The sequence below is a fragment of the Ambystoma mexicanum genome, chromosome 8, assembly GCF_040938575.1.
Source record: "Ambystoma mexicanum isolate Mex_15411 chromosome 8, UKY_AmexF1_1, whole genome shotgun sequence".
Classification (NCBI taxonomy): Eukaryota; Metazoa; Chordata; class Amphibia; order Caudata; family Ambystomatidae; genus Ambystoma; species Ambystoma mexicanum.
In genome coordinates, this window is record NC_090929.1 from 1,464,373,490 (window position 1) to 1,464,395,667 (window position 22,178).

At 44.7% G+C, this 22,178-nt stretch overlaps 1 protein-coding gene across 1 annotated transcript in view; it reads right to left on the bottom strand.

Moving 5' to 3' along the window:
• DPCD (deleted in primary ciliary dyskinesia homolog (mouse)) overlaps nucleotides 1-22,178 on the bottom strand; it is a 387,341-nt gene that overhangs the window by 194,782 nt on the left and 170,381 nt on the right. The window contains exon 4 of the mRNA XM_069611638.1: nucleotides 8,752-8,885. Within this exon, the coding sequence (XP_069467739.1) occupies nucleotides 8,752-8,885 (134 nt within the window). The remainder of the gene's footprint in view (nucleotides 1-8,751; nucleotides 8,886-22,178) is intronic.

Sequence of the window (22,178 nt, forward strand, 5' to 3'; positions counted from 1 at the left end):
TGGTCAATAACTGACCACTTTTAGACTGTGTTGTGCCTTATGGTCAATAACTGTCCACTTTTAGACTGTGTTGTGCCTTATGGTCAATAACTGTCCACTTTTAGACTGTGTTGTGCCTTGTGGTCAATAACTGTCCACATTTAGAATGTGTTGTGCCTTATGGTCACTGCCTTAGCCACTGCAGCTGCCCAACCACTATGACAATTGTACTCAGAACTAATCCTCCGCACACACTGCTCACAACTGCACACCTCTCTCAAACCATACTGTGAGGCAATGCAGATATACACAGACCACTAGTATTGTGTTGTACCCTATGATCGCTAACAGACCACCAGAACTGAGTTGTGCCCTATGGTCGCTAACAGACCCTCTGATATATGCATTTTAGTCAATGTCAGGAATTGTCACATCTAGGTGCCCTGTTGTATGCTCCAACCTTACAACTAGTTGTATCCAACCTAGATACTATAGTGCACAGGCTGTACCTGACCGATTCTACCCGATTCCAACCAGCCACCATCTATCTTAGTCTGACCTGCTCCCCTCCAGCGCCACCAGACTCCACCGCTATCCACAGACCATGATCTTCTGGCTCGCCCTAACCATGTTCCCTTTCTGCTTAATACAGGACAATGTACCCTGTAGCAACAATAGCCACATAGCCCATCAGGACGGCCTGGCTAAACTAGGGTGCCCCAGACACCACCCCATCCCCTGCCCCACTCCGTTCCTACCCTCCACACCCCCTTTCCCCTCCACTTACCACCACCCCCTCACCTCCACATCCATCGTCATCCATGGCCTACCCACCAACAGCCACCACAGTCCCACTGCTAAGTCTAACAAAACCAAATCGACCACCAAACCGCTCACCCGCTTTAAGCCGCCCGGACCAACCCCCCTCACCCTTATTCCCAACATCACAACCCACAACGAAAGATTAGGCTCCAGGCTCCCCACCACAAACTCTAAACCTTACTCCAGACCTTACACCAAAACTAATACAAAGCACATTGCACCAAGCAAACCCACTCCTCCCCCACTAAAAGGCGCCCTTCTCAACGTCAGATCCCTGGCTGCCCACCCCACAGAAATTGCAGACATCATCCTTACCAATGACCTTGACTTCTTAGCCCTAACAGAAACTTGGCTTCATGAGGTGTCCGGACCTTATTTATCGCTAGCCATCCCAGACAAATACACTATCCTCAGAGCGGACAGACCTAACGCCAGAGGTGGAGGCATAGCAATCATTTCCAAATCCGCTCTAGGCCTCAGACTAACCGACACAGTCGCATTCAATTCCTGCGAGTTACTCACAACCAAACTACAAACCTCCCCCACAGCCACGATAACTATCCACCTCATATACAGACCCCCAGGTCCCCCTGGGACCTTCGAAGAAGACATCACATCCCTCATCACCAAAATTTCCAAACCAACAGCACAATTCATGATCCTCGGGTACTTCAACCTCGGCTACCAAGACCCAAACGACGCACCTGCTGCATCCCTGGCCAATGCCCTAACCGATCACGGTCTCACTCAACTCATTGTACTCCCTACCCACCAAAAAGGCAGAACCCTTGATTGGGTAGCAACCCACAATTGCAATACAACCTGCAAAGACCCCCCCAACCTCTGGCATGGACCGATCACCACATGATCCCCCTTGAGGTTAACACCAATCAGGTACTGCCCAATAAGCACCCCATGGCACCAGCATACCCCACCAGGAATAAACGCAACATCACTGCTGAAGCCCTACTACCACTGGTCTTACCTACCCTCAATGCCCTCCCAGCTAACGCTGACTTAAACCTGCTGATTGACACCTTCAATGATTCCATGGCCAAAGCAATGGACACCATTGCCCCCTTGAAAATACGCAAAGCTAAACCCAAAGCTCATCTGAACTCATGGTACACCCCTGAGCTCAAACTACTTAGAAAAAAGAAAGCTAAGGCTCACCTCACCTGGAAGACTAACCCCACTGCAGTAAACAAATCCAACCTCACTAACTTATCCTCACTTTACAAAAGCGAGATAATCCGGACCAAAAAAGATAATTACAACACCAGGATCACTCAGGCAGGATCCTCCACTAAAGAATTATTCAAAATTCTGAAGGGACTAGAAAACCCTATTTCGCCCCCGGAAACCTGCCCGAAAGACAAACCCTGGTGCACCAACATCCAGAACGCCCTCATCAATAAAATTTTAGGACTCCAAACTAAAATCGAAAACAAACGGCAACAACTCAACAACAATGTCACCAACCTTAGCCTACCCACACCTAACTACACTAGCGCAGGCTTCTCGTTCAAAAAAGTCACCATACCGGAAGTTCAAAAAATCATCACATCCCTGAAACCCTCTAACTGTAAAGGAGACAGCTGCCCGGCTCAAATCATAAAAGATGCAGCCAGAGAGCTCTCCCCCTTCATCACCAAACTCATCAACCTATCCTTCACCAGTAGCTCCATCCCCAGCAACTTAAAACAATCATGGGTTCTCCCCCTCCTGAAAAAACAATCCCTCGACCCGGCCACACCCACAAACTACAGGCCCATCACCACAGTCCCCTTCCTACTGAAAATCCTGGACAGAGTCGCCTACATCCAAATTCAGGAATACCTAGAATCCAACCAACTGCTAGGAATACGTCAATCTGGCTTCAGACCTCAACACGGAACTGAAACCGCCCTTGTTGATCTCAAAAGCCAGATTGATGAAATTAAAGACAAAGGCAATGCCGCTATCCTACTCCTCCTAGACCTCTCAGCGGCCTTTGACCTGGTCAGCCATGAGGTCCTCTGTAATCACCTTGCCACCGCAGCCCACTTCTCCTCCCCTGCCATGACATGGATACAATCCTTCCTGGCTAACAGAACCATACAAGTCTTTTCCACCACAGCTGCAGCAGACCCCACCCCCATCACATGCGGGGTCCCACAAGGTTCCTGTGTATCCCCCACTTTGTATAACATATTTACAAAGCCTCTATTTGACCAACTGGATCATCTGGGTGTCACCTACACAAACTACGCAGATGACACCCAGATACTCCTCACTATCTGTGGTAATTACCAAGAAGACTCCGCCCGGATGAACAAAATATTCTCCATCATTCAGGCATGGATGGCCTCCCATGGTCTCTGCCTGAATGATGAGAAAACAGAGCTCCTAATTGTCGGCTCCCCCAACACTCTAACTAAACTTGACCCTTGCTATAATAACATCACCATCGATGGTCATCCCATTCCCATAGCCAAAAGCGTAAAAACCCTGGGTTTCTATCTAGATGCCAACTCCAACCTCAGCAAACACACCAATATGATCGCCTCAGCCGCTGCCTATACCGGCAAGCTCATTAGGGCCAGCAGACCCTTCCTATCACCCAACAGCTGCCTCACCCTTGCCAGGGCCCTAATACAATCCAAACTGGATTACTGTAACAGCCTGTACCTAGGCGCTAATCAATCCGTACTCAATAAATTGCAGGTAATACAAAATAACGCCTTACGCGCAGCCCTCAACATTCCCAGACAAGAGCATATCTCTGCCACTAGGAAAGCCTGCAAATGGCTTTCCATACGCCAAAAAATTGATCTAAAAATCATCTGCCTCACGTACAAAGCCCTCAATCACCTAGCACCACCTTATCTAGCTAATAAACTCACCCTGAAACCTGCCACCAGACTCACCAGATCCTCCAACACTCTTTGCCTACTAGTGCCCAGGTTCCACCTAAAAAGAGCGGGAGGGGTAAGCTTCACAGTGCTGGCCCCCCAACTCTGGAACTCCATACCGCTTAACATCAAAACTGTCGAATCCTTCCAGATCTTTAGGAAGCAGGTCGTCAGATGGCTGCTAAACAAAGAATAACACCACTAACTCTAGACCCGTGCGGATACTGGTTTAGACACTGTATTTATTCTGAAAATTGTATATTGTACGCACTGCATATGTTCTGTTTATTAACCACTGTATATATATGTATATATTATAAACCTGTACGAAGTATGCAACACACAGATACTTCTCAACTCTGTAACCATATTCTTAAGCGCCCTTCTACCTCCGGGTTTGGAGCGCCATACAAATAAAATAAACAAACAAACAAATAAACAAACATTATTCGACATGTTAACACAGAAGCAGTTCCCTTTAATTCCGCTTTTCTGACATTTCTAATACATTAACATTAAAAGTTTCTGATGTGCAGACCCTTCTTTTCAAACTTACTACTCTACTTTATGTAACTCACCATATATTTTTATGGTATTTTCACTCCATTACAATATGGCCGCCAGTGAACACGCGACTAAACATGGAGAAAGGACAGACTGTGGTATCTGCTACCTTAGCAACAGATATAATGACATAGAGGACGCATAATGGCGCCCCCTCGAGACTTGTAGCAACTTTGCAATCGTACGCGCTTATTCTGAACAGCAGGTAAGAGAGCGTCTGACTTTTCATGGCCTGCCGCATCCGAAGATTCATGCGATTTTCGCGCACGCGAACGTGCGTTTGTTACTTGCATAGACTCCCTTAAACGCTTTAACATGTAATATCGCGCACGTGATTGTGCGCCTCCAGTATAGAGTACGTGTCAACCCACCACTACGATTTCGCGCGTTTAAGCATTCACGCGTTTAGCTAAGATGCGACTATCTTTCGTCACCCACTAGTTTGTGCACGCGTACGTGCGTTTATTACTTACCGGTTGCTTTAATTTATTGGGATCCCGTTATTTTAATGATTACATATTTCTCGCACGGGTATGTGCGTGTCTTTTACGGATCAGACCAGTAACTCCATTTATGCGTGTATTTTTTCACGCGAAAGTGCATTTGAGTCTTCGTACGTGTAAACGCTTTTCTACGTGTAATTTCATACGCGAAAGTGCACCTTGAGTTATTAGGAGTGCAAACACTTTTTTAAGTGTAATTTTTAACTTAACAGACTTTCATATTTAAGAATACGTGCATCTTTGGCACACTTTATATGCAGGTTACGGTTATTTTGGAGTTGGAAACCCAATACTAAGTGCATTTTTCACTATCTAGTTTTCATATTAGGGTAAAATAAGAGTTTGTTTATGATATGATTTTTTACTTACAGGGATTTACCCTTTCGATATATGGAAGCTCATTTTTCACATTATGTGACAGGTGCATCTTACATGACTACAAGGTAACACGCTTCTCCATATATTCTGTGACATGAAAGAATATGAATGACCATAACAATGTTTTTATTGTAAATGCATCATGTATCATAACTAACAAAGACTTTGCATCTATTTTTTTCCGAATCTCACCCCTGCTTTCTCCAACTCCTATTCCCCATCCAATTATTGTCTGGCTTTTTATTTCTAACATCCATGCACTTATGTGTTTATGTATTTTTCTTTCAATGCATACTTAATCTTATTTTTTATCATCACTTTATTTTGGATTTATACACGTCTACCAACGTGACCATTTGCTTATGTTTTCATTTTTTTTTCTTTTTTTTATGATTATATAATGTTAAGACTAATCAATAGCCCTGATTTGAAAAAGGTCCTTGGAGGACCGAAACACGTGTCATCAACTATAAGGCCAATTTTTCTGAGAAATAAAACTAATTTGCAAAAATTAGGCGCAGTCTCTTTCCAGGTTACTTATACCTTACACTGTACCGATAAAAGCCTTCAGACTGAGAAAAATATTAAAACACACTACTTTCAAGTTGTGCGTTTTTAAAACCTTACATATCAAGATTGCTCTACAATAACATGCATATTCCTACTTTAAAGACCGATTGCACTTTAGGTTTGTGGCCACATTACATTCAAAAGTGTTGTGTAAATAAAGTATGCCTGCTGAAAATAATTCCCAGCACTGCGCAAATTGAGAGTCGTTTTCCAATGGGTACTGTTGCGTGTCTATTGGAATCCCAGATTTATTGCGCTTAACAGAAAGTAGACATCTGAGGAAAGACGGGCCTGGCTGTAGGGGTGTGGTGGCCCATTTAAAAATGATGATTGGGTGGCACCCTCGCTTAGAGCGGAAAACAATGTGAGGAACCCCTGGGGTGCATGCATTATAATGGAGACAAAGAAATACAACCATGGGTATAATAACCGCTGATTATCACGAGACAGCCAGCCAGCAGGGGGCTGAAACACTAAATGTCCACCAAAAAGCATTACATCCTTCTTGGTCAGCAAGTGGTTGATGTGGAAGAACCAGTTTTAAAAGGCAACGAGATGATAACACTTCTGTATATCCCGGGAGAAGTGACGGCAGGAAGGGCTCAAGCAAATGCAGCTTGCAATGGGAGTGCTGCAAAGCACACATTTAAAGCCCTAGAGCAAAAGTAATATGGAAAAGAAAATATTGCCGTTTTATAAGACTACTGACTGGAAACATGGCAGTTCTTCCCTCTCCCTCTGACACGCCTCCCTCCATGCAAAGTTTGGAAGCCCCTGACACCGTCGCGGATGACCCTTTACTATGCATACTCTTCAACACCCAGTGCAACTTAAAATGAAGATGTCCCTCTTCCTTTTCTTCTATGTGTGTGTTTTTGTTGCTCATTCTCACGTGTGACCACCATCTGATGAAATGAAAGCCAATGTATTTTACCATCTCTGCACCATATTTTCATCTTTTCCCAAAAAAAGTCAGCAAAACTTGATTTGTGTAACTTAAAAAATGTAAATTAATACAGAAAATCCAACCTTAAAAACACATAAAAGATATGAACGCTTGCTCCTCTGAAAAAATTCACCTTGGCCCGAATCACTAGGACAAGCACCAGCACCCTCAAACGTGGTTAAAAACCTTGGATGCAAATTTGACTCAGATCTATCCCTCACCAAACACCACCAACGTATCCAAAATCTGTTTTTCATTTACGTATCCTCAGGCGGATTGTCCCCTATCTCACCTATCCCCACCGTTTCTCTGCCATCAACGCCAACATCCTCGCCCACCTCAACTATGCAAATTGCCTCTAGCTAGGAGCCCCCGCATCTCAACTACAGAAACTCGAAAGAATCCAAAATGCGGCAGCACACCTGCTCATTAACCTTCCTGCCAGAGAACACATCAGCCTTACCCTGAGAGTCCTCCACTGGCTCCCTATTGCTCGACAAACCACCTTCAAAGCCATGTGTATCGCCCATCATGCAATCCACAGCACTGGCCCTCAATTCCAACGAGACAAATTGTCCCTTACCAATCGTCCAGGAACCTCAGATCTCGCAATGCATTTCGTCTAGTGATCCGACTGCTCTATAAGACAGCTCCCTTTTCGCCGTCCAAGCACCAATCATCTGGAATTCCATCCCACTACACATTCGCAACATCAAAAGCCACCTGAAATTCAGGAAGGCCCTTAAAACCTGGCTCTTCCCAATACTGCACCACATGAATACTACACTAATATCTGCCTCCGCTCTCAATCACAACTCAGGGGCCGGCAGCTCTCGCAGAAGTTTCACCTGACACCACCACTCTCCACTCTCCTCTCAACACTGCCCGCCGTCTAGAACTCCAGGTAAGCGAGCAGCTTTTGTTGTGGCTTTGCTGATCCATCAACACCCCTCCCACAACAACATTCCAACCCTACAAATACTTGAGCGAAGCCAGCAGCCTTCGCTGTGGCTACACTCACATCACACTCACCGCAAAAACCCTGCCCACCAGTTCACATGAGAGACAATTAACAATTAAATAGGGGCCCTCGCTAGCACACGCACATCATTAACTATTCACTCCCACTGTTAACCCGCAACGCCCACCCGGGGAACTCCCACCACTAGCAACCCCCCTCCACATCCCTACTCCCCAAACCCTTGATGACTGTTACATTACGGATATTTCTGTAGCCCCCCCTCCACCTACAAACTGCGAAACCGGGGCTGGCTGCCAACCATAGAGGATTCTCAATTTTGGTGCAGCCTCTCTTGGCTTACTATAGGACGAAACATACTGAAGAGGGATACCCAGGACTCTCTTCTCAAGGACTCCCTACTTAGCCCTCTACTCAAATTGCACCGTTAGTGTGGGCTCTAGCTAGTTTAGCCTTGTACGCAATTGCATTGTCAGGTGTAGGCCTCTCTCCCGCTATGCAGGTCTCTCGAATCTAGCTGCGCTCAGCCTGGTTCCTAAATAGCACTGGTAGGTGTAGGCCTCTCTCCCAATATACAGGACCCTTGAATCTACGGTATGTATATCTCGCACCACTATCGTGGACACAGGCTGCAGGCACGGCCACGCATCCATGCATGCATGATAGAATACGGCTAAGCACATCCGGCCTAGTGCACACATAGCCGTCCAGACAAACACCTGACGTACCCCAACACCTCTACCACTAGCATGCAGCGACCACCACCCGAAAGGAATTTGGTATAGCTGACCCATATAAACTCTCTCAACAATAGCAATCTATCTCTAACCCTCAACAGCACCCACCCATGCGTCTGACCTCTCTCGGCTGCTTAGTCAAGCCTTGCCAGCCACCCAAGTCCTAGATTGGCAACCTGCACACACGCATCTCCTAAACTAACCCCCTAGAACTCTCCCAACGAAATCGACTATGGTCACCAAGGGCATTCAACCAAGGAAAAAGCGCATTCAGGCCACACAAGTGGGCAAAGAGCACTATATAAATAACAAAATACAAATACAAATGTGTTTCTAAGTGCACAGTGCGGTACTGTCGTAGGAAGAAACGTTTACTGACTTTTTGTTAGATGTTCGTATAATGCAGCAGCGCTCAGTCTGATCCACCGTGACAGTATACACGTCTTTGGGATATGGCAGGTTGCGAATCCTCCACTGGAAGCTACTCTTTGTGTCCTTCCGCATGAAGATGGGCTTTAAGAAACGGAAAACAAACATCAAACATAAGTGGCAATCTTAGAAGAGAAACACAACTTAAAAATGCACCCAATCTCGTGGTCTCTACAGCACCTCCTATTCCAAACAGTAAAAGGGAAAATAACATCAGTTATCAAATACTGACAATCATTCATAGAGAGTCTTCAGCTTGCATTTCATGATTTCAGAAGAAAAGGATCTGGGTGAATATATCAAAAGTTGTGACATCGGCCATCAGTAACTCCCCCTTCGTCATATGAACATTTAGGAGATGGGTAGACAGGCTCTTATTAGCAGCATTCAAACTGACTAACCTGGAATGACTGGTCACAACATGGGTTAAGAGATCCTCTGCAGCCATCAGTATGGAAAGAAGGACATATATTCTTAACTGTAAGGCTCATAGGATCATTTGTGAGCCTGTATTCTTCAAATCTATTTGCTTGAGGAATAGTAACATTTGGCAGAAACTTGTTAGAATTCAACCACATAATATGATTAATGCTGGGTGACAGCTTCAATTGATTTTTCTCTTGCCACTTTTCTGCATCAGAAACAAAACGTAGTAACTTTGGACTCTATGGAATGGCCTCATTGGGAAATTGAGGTGTGGGTTTAATTATCACAAAGTGATAAAGGTATTACATTGGGACAAGGGTAATTTGAGTAGAGTTATTATGTAGAAAAATACAAGCAGACCTAGCATATGCAAAATGTGATGCCGATGTGTGTGATAGGAACACTAAAATGTTTCAGGTCTACTGAAAAAAAACAGCTGTAAAAAGCTGCCTTGACATCAGTCGGATAATCACTAACATAAGGCACAGATGGTAATCTCTTGTAATGTGGCAAAAGCTTTCCTCAAACTTACAAGACTCATTATGCCAGTGATATAATACCAAGCAAGCATAATGCAGAGTTCCTAGAACTAACTAGATTCATTTTTATCATTATCCCTACATAACAGAGAGGTCTGAACACGTCGGCCAGGCATCCTTGCTTTCCCCTGGAGAGGAGAAAAAAAGTTACTGAGAAAGAAAGAAAGAAAGAAAGAAAGAAAGAAAGAAAGAAAGAAAGAAAGAAAGAAAGAAAGAAAGAAAGAAAGAAAGAAAGAAAGAAAGAAAGAAAGAAAGAAAGAAAGAAAAGACCTTCAGAAATTGAAAAATAGAAAAAAGATTAAAAAAAGAAAAGAATAAAAAAAGAAAAAATGAAAAAAGAAAAAGAAAAAGAAAGAAAAATCAGGGGTTTGCCACTGCACACCACCCTGGCATGGATCCTTTACTAAACGTTGTCTTCATCAGTTATCAGCGAGAGGAGACACCACCTCATATGGACCTTGAAACATGGGGCTGTTCCATCGATGCAACGTTTTTCACATAGATCAGCTCCCCAGGTAATAATGGTCCAGTTGTGGCAGATATGTTTGCAGTTGCTGTCCCTTCTGGCGTGTCCTGTCCTTCGCTCCTCGGTGGCACAATCCTTCGGGAGATATAGTTGATAGCATGTGTTAATGCAGCTAAATATTCCCCAAATTCCTCTCCTAGTACTGTTGCTGCTTGATGTGCACCTGACACTTTCCGCACAGGGGTTATGGGGGTTTGCATGTGCCTGCCTGCGACTATTTCATGTGGTGTCAAATGGTAGTCCTTACTAGGCTGTGTGCGTAAAATGAAGAGGGCCATGGGCAAACAGTGTACCCAGTTTTTCTTCAACGTGAAACACAATTTTGACAGTTTACTTTTCAAAAGCCTATTGATCCTCTACAAAAACGCCATTAACCTATGGGTGGTCATTTGAGCACATTTGATGTTTTATGCCCAATAGTGCTGCAACATGCTGAATTAGCGTATTAAAGAAATGTGTGCCATTATCTGATCTCAATACTTCACACATGCCCCATCGTGGAACTACCTTCCTGACCAGGAACCGTGCTGCACACTTCACATCTGGGTGTGCACATGGGCCTGCCTCCACCCACCTTGAAAAAGTGCAAATCACCACAATAAGGTACATATATCCATTGCACCTTTCCCCCATATCTGCATAATCTATATGCAATTAATGGAACAGCCCCGTAGGGCGAGGTAATGTACATCTTAATGTCCATAATGTCATCCCTGTGCTGAAACTTTGGAATGTCAGACAGTGTATTGCTTTTTTGAAATGCTCTCCTGGAGGTTTGATACAAACCAGTCCTCATGAATATCTGCCACAATATGTTGTTTGGAGCTGTAGCAGGGGAAATGTAGTTGCTCAAATGCCACAGAAACAAATTTTTGGGGAATCACCACCTTCCCAGAACTCTCCTGCCTCCACAATAAATCAATGGGAGACTGTTTGCATCCCCTCCACAACCATAGCTCCTTATCCTCCTCAGGCGCTTTCCCTTGCAACTCTACAATCTGTGATATGGGCAATGCTGTGTATCGGACTGTGGTCTTGCTTTCTACAGGGGTGGTCCCTATACACTCTGTTAACATTGTATCTGGGAGATAGGCTGCCAACTTGGCTGCCTGGTCTGCAGCCATGTTGCCCTTAGAGATTTTATCCATAGCATTAGTATGGGCAACACATTTGTCGACTGCCACAGCCAAGAACCATGATTATGATTCAATCAGTCCTTCCAACAGTCTTGCATGCTGCACTGGAAAGCTAACTGCCCTCCAAAACCCGCTCCTCTTCCACTGAGACGGGCCTGCATGCACTGTTGTCGTGACATATGCCGAGTGAGTAGATGGTGACACACCGCCCTTAAGAGGCTCTCAACGCCGCGATGAGAGTGACAACTTCAGTTGCCTTAACTGAATAGTGCATAGGTAATCTTTTCATGATCAGAACTTCATGCTCACTGCCGCTCCGCTCTGCCTCCGTCCCGTCTCCTGGTGAATTGTTGATGACCCATCAACATATAGTATATATCCTTCTGTCGATACACTGTCTCTATCTTTAGATTTACCCTCCTATTTCACCCTCGTATTTAGCATAGTCATGCGCTTTCAGGTCATCATCAGTGGATGCCTCTGTCAAAAATGTGGCAGGAGTCACCGTCCTTTACCTTACTATATGAATATGAGGTTTGGATATTATAATCTCAGATGCAGAGGATTTCCGAGTCGTCGGTGTCGATTTAGACCTTTCCAAAATGGTGAATAGTGAATGTTTCACTAACAAGGTAACAGAGCATGCCATGGAACTTTCCTCTATCGCAGCTGCTGTGAGTGCTTATACGCACGTGAGCTGTCCCTGCAAGCGTCCCACTAGAATAAGCCAATGGCTTGTGGCCCATTGTGATCTTTTGGGTCAATACTGCTGTCATGAGCCATCCATCAGAGTGGGAAAATAAATAAAACTCCTGTGTATAATAGAGAGTTGCTAAAACAGGGGCTGTGCAAATAGCTTCTCTCTATTCATTTCTTCAGTCCATTCCTTTTGACAGTGTTAGGGAGAATTCTCATTAATGGCTAATCTCCCTCACCTAGTGAGTCCCCCAGCAGCTTTGCTGGACTTCTGGAGTTTATTGTTTTCCACTTGGTAAGAGTGTGAGTTTTTCCCCCACTCTTACCTGTGTTTTGCCAGGTATATTTCTCTGTTTTTGTGATTGTGGACTCTGAAGTACACCACTTCAGTAGCCCCCTTCTGTTGTGTGTCACACAGCACCTTCAGTGCCGTGGCACAGGGTTGTCTTTGAGGCTTCCCCCCCCGACTCCATTTCTGAGGCTGACTACAGTCCCCCAGAAAGGGTAAAGTTCCATTAACTTTACCCAGTCAATCTACCACAGATCCAGTACACCCCATCTTCCATGGAGTACTGGAAAGGGTTACTTAGTACCCCTTTTTATCTGTACCTCCTAGAGCATTGCTTCGCTCTTTTAACATTTAGACTTATCTGGTGGCAATGGTATCTACCCTAACTTTTCTACCGCGATTATATTAGATAAACGTGGTATTGTTTTAGGCTATTATATTAGCCTCAAACATAAACCCGCTTGACCAAATTGTCTTTCTTTTGACTCCGGTTGGGTTTATTCACCATTTCTTTTTGTTAAAGTCCTTCTTGTGTTTTACTTTGCGCAGCCAACTAGGTTCGCCTTCTTTGTTCACCGTCTTTTGGCGGGCTTCTGCCCAGAAGCCCTCCACCAGGCGCCTGGGTATCTAGGTGGGCTGAATGTGAGGGAGGGGTGTAGTCACCCCCTGCACAAGGTATCTTAGGAAACCCAAGTCACACTTTGCCATGATTGGCTGAGGTGGTTGTCCAGGCTGGACAACCCCCCTGCTGGGTGATTGACAGCCAGGCCGTGTGAATGGGGGGTTTTGCGCATAAAAAGGCAGGTCTCTTGGGCTAGAAGTCAGAGTCGCCACTGGAACTACAAGGAACCGAAGGGAAGAGGAGAGAATGACGACTGTTGCAACTACCCCGTCCCGGTGAAGCCCTGCTGCAGTCCTGAGCTATCTACCCTTCAACGACTAGAGAAGATCCAGTCCGGAGTCTTCTTCCCTTGAGCTTGGGGGGGATAACCAGCTCATCTTCTTCAGCCAGAGGTTGCCTTCTTGGTCGAAATCGCTGCAACTGCTGTAGTGGTCTGGATAGCCACCTGAAGAGCCTCTCCTGTTTTTAAGGAGCGCACCTTTTATTCATTGTCGCTGCTGCCGGCTTCATCCCTGTGTGGTGCAGACCCCCTTCAGACGTCGTCCTTCACCTCGAAGCTCCAGGAACCGTGGGTCTGCGGGACACCAACAGGAACAACTGCCAGGGCACCAGCTGCACCATTGGAATAAGGTACTGTGTTCTGCTTGAGGAAACAGGGTGAACCCCTTTTCTTCATCTTCAAGGCTTGCCTTTGTCTTCCCTCCTCCTTATAACTTTTGCTTCCGAGCATTGAAAATATCGAAGTATTTTTGGCTACGTTGAATCGTGAACTGTCTGACTATGTGATCTTCAGCAACAGGTCCCCGGTGTCACTTAGCCCTGGCTCAGGCCCTTTGACTCTTGAACTCCTGTCTCTGAGTGTTTCTCGATTCTGTCTGCCAAACCAAAATATTGCCTGTGATTTTTGCCTCCAACTCCCTCTGGGTATCTCAGGTGCTAAGTGTGTTTTTGCCCCGGTAGCATTTCATGTCACGGATACGCGTTTAGTTATTAGACCGAACTGTCAAAAAGTGATCGCAATTGTATTCTCGGTAACATGTTTTGTTCGTAAAACCGGTCCATTCAAACACAGGGTACTTACCTTGAGACATACTGTACAGAGTGAATTTGTTAGTTGTAGTATATTTTTCGTGTGGTTTTAAAGCTAATAGAAGTGCTGTGTTTACAACAAATGGTTTAAAAATAAATGTACTTCTATTTTTCTACCTGAAACCTTGAGTCAGTGTTTGCTTGAGTCACAGTAATTGTGGTCCCTTTGTGTAATCTCTGCTACTGCTCATATACTCTTGAGATAAGCCTGGCTGCTCCGCCACTGCTACCACTCTGACATAGTAGTACAGGCTTGTACCAAAGGTAAAACTTGTATTGCCACCTGTGGTCTTAATTGTGTGTAGTGGTCCCTAAGGGCACTGCACAGGATTCTGCCTAACAGACAGTTTATCTTCTGTCCTTCTCTGAGACTTTTTAACAGCAGCCTTGTGCAGACTGCGTAGTCTAGGATCCATGCCCTCCAATAATTACATAAGCCCAAAAACTGCTGCATTTCCTTGAAAGTACTGGTCCTAGGGGTGGCGCATACAACCGCCGCCATTTCTGGTAGTATTTTTTTCCTGCTTGCAGAAATAAGTTGCCCCAAGTATAGTACCTCCTGTTGGCAGTATTGTAGCTTCCTTTTATCTGCCTTGTACCCTTTGTGAGCCAGCAATTGCACTAATGCAATAGAACTCCTCCTGCACTGCTGTTCATTTTCACTACATACCAGCAGATCATCCACATACTGGATGATTATGCTAGGCACCCGATTATTTCCCACGTCGGCATGCAGCACTCTATTGAAAATACTCGGACTTTCACAGTACCCTTGAGGCAATCTTGTGTGCTCAAAGCGCCACTGACCATGGGTAAACTCATTGAGATACCATGAATCAGGGTAGAGTGGGATTGAGAACACATTCTTCAGATCAACCACTGTGAAGTACATCGCTGTCTTGGGAATGCTACATAGGATTGTCGCTGGATTTGGGACTACCTGAAACTCCTTCTGCACTGCGTCATTAAGAGGACGTAGATCCTGGATCATCCTCCAACTACCCCCTGTTGCTTTCTTGACTGGGTATATGACTGTATTACACAGGGATGTGGATGGCACAACAATCCCTTGCTCTAATAGAGCCTGAATCTTGCCTTTTATCCTTGCCTCGGCTTCCCTTGACAACGAATACTGCCGCAACCTTGGGAGTACTGCTCCTGACTTCAATGTAATCTGTACTGGGGTCACATCTCTCAGTAACCCAACATCATATGGATTAAAAGTCTATAATTGTGCTGGCACATAATGCATGTCCTCCTATGAAAATAAAGACAGGGTCACCACTGCCATCATCGGGTGCTGTACCTTCCTATTCTGCACCATGATATCACAAGGGATGCATATTTCCAAAATTATCTCCTCATTTTGCTCACTGTCCTCAAATAACTCCTCAGTCATTTCCTTCAATTATACTGTCAGGTCTACACATAGTATTGTGCGCCACTCGCACCCGTCCTGGTCTGTTCCAATCAGGATTACTTGTTTGTCTGACACTACTAGTACTTGTAAATCTAATGACAATATTGTCCCCGCCACCACCTCGGGTGGCACCATGGGTCGGAAAATAAAATCTCTGGGCACTCACCAACATTTTGTTGCAATTTGAGGCACTGCTTTTGCTAGCACCTTGATGCCATAGACAAATATGTCCGGGACTACAGGAACTCAACGGAGTGACTCCCTTGCCATTGCATTGATTATTACGTTGCTCAAGATACACACATCCTGGAGTGGAACACACTACCCCTTGATCTGTGAATGATCTAGTTACATATAGTTTACGGAGCAGATCCCTACCCAACAAGTTAACAGGGGAACTCCCAGAATATAACCAAGGGGCTCGTACTACCTTCCCTCCCACTTTTATATCCCCCTCCTCAGTGTATGGAACCATAGAAATAGACCTAGAGAATCCCTGCACGTCAAGAGTTTTACCTGCTAATGGAAAGTTCCCCTCCACAATGCATGATTTATTTGCACCTGAATCTACCATAAATATAAAGTGCTTATTTCCAAGGGCTCCTCTTCAGGGTGTGCGGTTGTCAATCAGATTGGACACACAAGTGCTCTCTGTCCTTATCAGAATATGCATTTGTCTCAGGGAATGAAAAAGAGCCGCCATTGTAGCTCCTTGGAATGGGGTGCCTGTTTGCCCTGCCATCCTGTTAAACTGTGTTCTCTCACCCTGGTGTGGTCGTTACCCTTGCTTGTCAGCCCCACAAGGGAACTGATTTTGACTCCCTAGCCCAAATTGCGTGTGTCCCATTCCTTGAGGCCCTTGGAATCCCTGCCCTGGAGGGGATGGCCCATAATTAAAATCAGATCCCAGGTCTGTTCCTGCATTCCTTTGTGACATGCCCCCATATCCAGCAATACCAGCACTGTGATGTTCCCAAGCCTCCTCCCCGGGACCCTATCCCCCCAAAGCCTCCTGCTCTTGCACCTTAAAATCCTCCTCTTCCCCTTGGTGCTCCTTCATATTGCCACTGTGGTTTGTGGTACTGTCCCCCCACCCCACTGTCCCAGTTCTTCGGCCCATAGTGCCGAAATTGTGTCATTCACAATCTGTTGAGTATCTCCTGTCCTTTCCCCCTGAGCCGGTGCAGTCACCAGTGCTTGGTTTCCCTCGTCTGTCTGCCGCTTCTGGGCGGTTTCTCTGTCTCGCTCCTTTATCTTACATTGGTGGACTATTATACTTTGTATCTCCGCCTACCCTTTGGCTTCAACTCCCACAATTGTTTCTAGTGCCTTTTAGACCTCTTTTGGTAATCCCCTCTTTACGATAAAATAGAAAAATTGAACTGTATGGTCCCATTGCCCTCCTGTCTCAACTTGCCACATTTCCTGTAACTTAAGAATAAACCTAATTGGATCCTCATCACCCATTGTGCAATGCATTAAAAACATTAAGTCGGGGGTATCTGGGTAAATTATTCGTAGGGCATTCCATACCCTTGCCCTTACTTCATTAAAGGCTGCTCCATCATGTTCGTTATTTGCAAGACTGGTCTCCGAACTATGGTGACCAGTAAACTCTTAAGGTCGCCTAGTGCTAAGGATACCCCTGCTGTTTGTTTCTCAAATTCATAGATCCATTTACCGGCTCCGGCTGTAAGCTGGGGGAGAGCTTTAATCCAATTATTTTTGTCCATTTGAGGCCATGGTACATATTGCGTTATCTCTACTCCTTTATGTAAAAGAGGCATCTGCACGTCTATTTTGTTTTCAACCCCTTTTTTAGTATTTTTCTGTTCTTGTACTACCACCATTAAATCTGGTTGATTTCTCGGTCTACCCCTTCCCACTGCCTCTTGTGGCAGGGATGGGTTTCTTGCCGCCTCCTCTCCTTGATCTCTTTCTTGCCGTGCCCCTTCATTATTTCTGCCACCTTGATCTTGCTATTCATTTTTCCTTGCTGGTTCGACTTCTTGTCCCAGGACCGTCCATACCCTCTGCCCATCATCTTTTTTCAAAACAAACATTTCTTATTGGCCCAGGGTTGAATCTAACCAAAAAATCTCCTGACTTCCAATCCCCTATTTTCTATTTTCTGCACCGATACCCTTATTTCTGGTGGTACTTCTTCAGGTTCTTGTAACCTGAACAACCTTTCCCGAAACGCTCTCAACTTGTTTATATTTGCTTGTGAACCCTCTGGGTACACTGATGCTATGGGCGTGTCCGTGCTTTTTGTGGTTGGAGGTGGAGGTGCAAAGCTCTTGAGCCCCCCCCAGTTGTTGATCCTGATAATCATGTTGACAATTTCTCTACCACTGGAGGCTTATAGACTGGATTTGTATACCCTACTGCAGGTATAGGCGTTACTTATATATATTGAATAGCTTTTTCATCTTCCATATCCTCGAATAATCGCCAGAGATCTAAAATCTCTTCTTTTTTGTAACTTATTCCCCTTATATTTTGCTGCTAAAAAGATGGACATTTATTCTAGCGTTTTTCTGTTATGGGAGCCCTGCTCTGTCCAGGAGCAGGACATCCCTCCTTCTTTTGTTTCCAACACCCATTGTTTATGATATTTTTCTATCCTGTCACAGTACAGTGGCAGGGCCCGATGCATGTGACTAATTGGGGTTTCTTCCGCCATACTAATATTGCGTGTCCCTTATGTTTTACTTAGACCTTACCTCTATGCTGCTGCTTGTTACACAAAAATACAGATCAACCCACTTTTCCCCAACCCCTTTTTTCCCCACTTTTCTCACACACACACCGCTACTCATCCACCTGCCTTCCTTTTATACCACAAAAGACAGCAAGAGAAAATGTACAAAAATAATGGACTGATATCCAGGCCCATTCCTTATACCGAGCCACTACATTTTCCGTATATCCTCATAGTACCACCTTTTCAGCTTTTTTTACATGCCGAGGATCCCATTGCTTTTATCATCATAAAAGAATTCTGTGTGGCACTACCTTCTCAACCTATTATGGCTGAGGATCCCTTACCTCTCAGTCTTTATATGCTGAGGCTCCCTTTCTTCTCAGTCTTTATACGCTGAGGCTGCCTTTCTCAATTATAAAAAGTAGAAAAACAGAAAAACGTGACAGTTTCAATACATAATCCACATCCCATCCTAAACCACATCCCATCCAATCTATACCTTAACACATCACCAAAGGTCCTATTCAATCTATACCTTAACACATCACCAAAGTTCTATTTAATCTAGGTAAATTACCTTGTACTCCATCCATTCACAACAACATACTGTCATACACACGTCCCCTTCTTGTTATCTCTTACAAGAGTCTACTTACATGTGCGTGTTCACCCGAGTTTCACTCCTTTACGGGGTCCCATACTGGCCTGTCCTTTTCTCTGGAGCCCCACCCCGCTTTCGTGAGCAGAGAGGATTTCTTTTAAAATGGCTCTGGAAACACGTGTTTTTTGATTTGGGGGACTGGTCGATGCAGGTGGGCTTGGCTCTTTCCTGGTGAAGTTGGCCTGGGACCTTTCCACAAAGTACGGGGTGACTGGGATCATGTCGGGATAGTCACCACTTGTAAGGGTGTCCCTAATAACACTTACACCAGAATAAATACACCCCTCTGGGGAAATAAGGCAAAAGAGCGATCTTGTAAGGATAACAAATTTAATCTTACAAAATGAGGATGGTAGCAAAGGATTCTGCTGCCTGAATGGTCTTTGCCTGTCCCTCTTCCTTTCTTTCCTGCTAAAGTGGTTTGAGGAAGGGGTTTATATAGGCTTGACTTGCTGTGGTGGCTTCACTGGATATGGATCATTGCTTCATCCCAATCCGTCCTTTTTCGATAATCGGGATGCTCCAAAGCCTTCTTTCTTCTTTGTCAGTAGTTTTGTCACAGCATGCTGTTCTACATTTTGCTAGCTTATTCAAAAAAACCCTGAAGCTCTGCAGACTTTTACTAACCTTGAGCCCTAGCCCAAGGAAAAACTGAACATTTCTATGTGTACAAACATGTTCCAGTCTTTCTCTCCATATTCCACTCATCCTCCACACTTCACTCTTATAATTTATCCAATTTTGCATTTTTTTTGCACAGAACATGCAATTCTTATTTTTAACCTGCATTGACCCTTGACAGACAGTAGACTGCTGGTGAGTCAGTTAGTGCTGCCAGTGCTAGCCATAGTGACGAACACTGCATGAGCGCCTGTGGTCAATTTTTAGAATCGCACAGTCCGCATTCCTTCTGGGAAGGCGCTCGACTGCTCTATAGTACTAAGATTCTACAATGCCTAGGATCTGACATTTCAAATCTATCCAGCTAATAGTTAATTGCGCCTTATATTTAGACAATAACTACCTTCTTCTGTGCTTGCCCATGTCTGTGTATGTGATCATATTTGCATGAGAGAGTGTTCCCACTGTCTCTCCTCCCCCCAGTCCATTATAGTGTCTTAATGAGGTCTTTCCTAACTCTAAAGCGTTTGGGGGTTCAGGAGGACCATTGTTCCTTTCCAACACCAGTTTGAGGATTTGAACCAAGTGGGGATTAGAAAAGGAATAAAAATCAAAAACATGTGACTTACAATGATAAAATTAACCGAGGGGGAAAAGTGCGGCAAACTAAAGAACAGTACTGAACAAATAGACAGAATTACATAGGCAGGCAGAGCGTGGGAGGAACTGTGGGGAGCTCCCTCATTGTCCAGCAGGTAAAGTTTAAGCTGGGATTTGAAAAGAGCCACAGTCGTGCTGGCTTTGAATGCAATGGGCAGCGGGTGAACAATAGAGCGGGAATAGTAAGGAGAAAGAGTGGAAGTGAAGTCTTGAGTAAAGTCTAGCCCATCAACGAACATTCAAACCTCCTCATCACCTACTTGTGCACAAATAATGACACAATATAAAATGAAGTCAAAGAGGAGGGTAGGGATTGAAATAAACATGACCAAGGATACTGGTCAAAAGCACAAACGCAAATACACCCTCCGAGAGGTGCGAGATTTCTTCCACCCATCTTCTTAAAGAGCAAGAAAAGAATAGTATCCTTCATTTCATTTTAAATTTGTATGGAGCATGAACAAGGAAGCATTGCATCTGAGTGCTTTAAGCATACACATACATAATGCATAAGAATACATACACAAACATTTACATAAAATAGAAGACATCACAAAGCTAATACTAACATTAAATTTAATTAAAAACAGACTTCCATAAGCAAGTTTTCAAAGCTTTCCGAAACTTCAAATAATCGGGTCTGACACAAAGATCAGGAGGAAGAGCATTCCCTCTTGATACAGCCGTGCTGGAAAAATATATCTTCATAGAAAAAGATCACCTGAACTTATGCACTTTAAGACTTAACAAATCCACACTTCGAAGACTGCGTGAGCCTCCAAAAATCCTCAATTTGTTCAGCAGATAAACAGGAGCCTGATGGTGTGTCGCTTCATACGAGATACACATCAGTTTAAAAGGGATCCTTGCATATAAAGAAAACCAACAAAGGCTCTTCAAAATAGGTCTAATTTGGTCAAACCTCTAGCATAGGAAGTCAATCGAGCAGCAGCATAAATAAAATGCAGCTCTCATTGGAGCCAAAGAATAATGAAGAAGTGTGAAGAATCCTGCAGACTCCTCACTGAAACTCTTCCTAAATGCTCCCGCCAGGTGGCCAGAGAAGCCAGACGCGGTCTGATCCCAACCATGGGGGTGGTGTACTGCAGGAGGATCAAATGGGCGGAGACAAAGCCCAGGGTGGTGAGGAGATTCCATGGGATGAGACACTATATTTTTCCTCTGACAGGAAGAACCTTCCCAATGTACCTAAAGAGGTAATGGCTTATTTTTTTTTCCAACATGTTTTTCTTGAGTTTTTTCAATCTATAACACAACACAATGAGAAAATACCACAAACACCCCACCCCCAATTCACCCACCTAACTCCCCCATCCGGAAGGAGTCTCTGTGGACCTCTGTAGCCTTTTGGCTTGTGTCCTTATTTCCACTAGTTGAACATATTGAGTTTCCCTATTTTGTGTGGGTACCATTGTTCCATGTAATCGCTCTGTAGGTAGGTAAGGGCTGTGCCCCAATCTGTCCGGAATCTATGGTGTTCCCCCTGGATATTGTACGTAATCCATTCCATTGCACTCTTTGTAGCCATTTATAGATTGTCAGTGGGGTTCTCTGTTTCCATTTATGGGCTATTGCCAACCATGCCACTATTAGCAGTCCCATGAAGTTACGCTTCTGTAGCTTGGTCATCAGCTTCTCTCGGGGATCCCAGCACCCACACAGCCACACCTCCTCCCCCACCCCCTCTCCTGTAAACATCTCTTGCATTTGTGTTTTGACATCTCCCCAGAATTGCTGAATGGCCGGGCAATCCCACCAAATGTACATCCAGTACCCCACTCCTCTGCACACCCTCCAGCATTTATTTGAGGTTGTTCTATACATTGCGTGGAGCCTTTCCGGGGTGTAATGCCATGGTACTAGAATCTTCGTCCACATTTCCCTGGTCTGGATTGCTCTAGTGAGTTTGGGAATTGCCCCTCATAGATGTACCCAGTGCTCCTTAGGGTAGGTGCCCCTGAGGG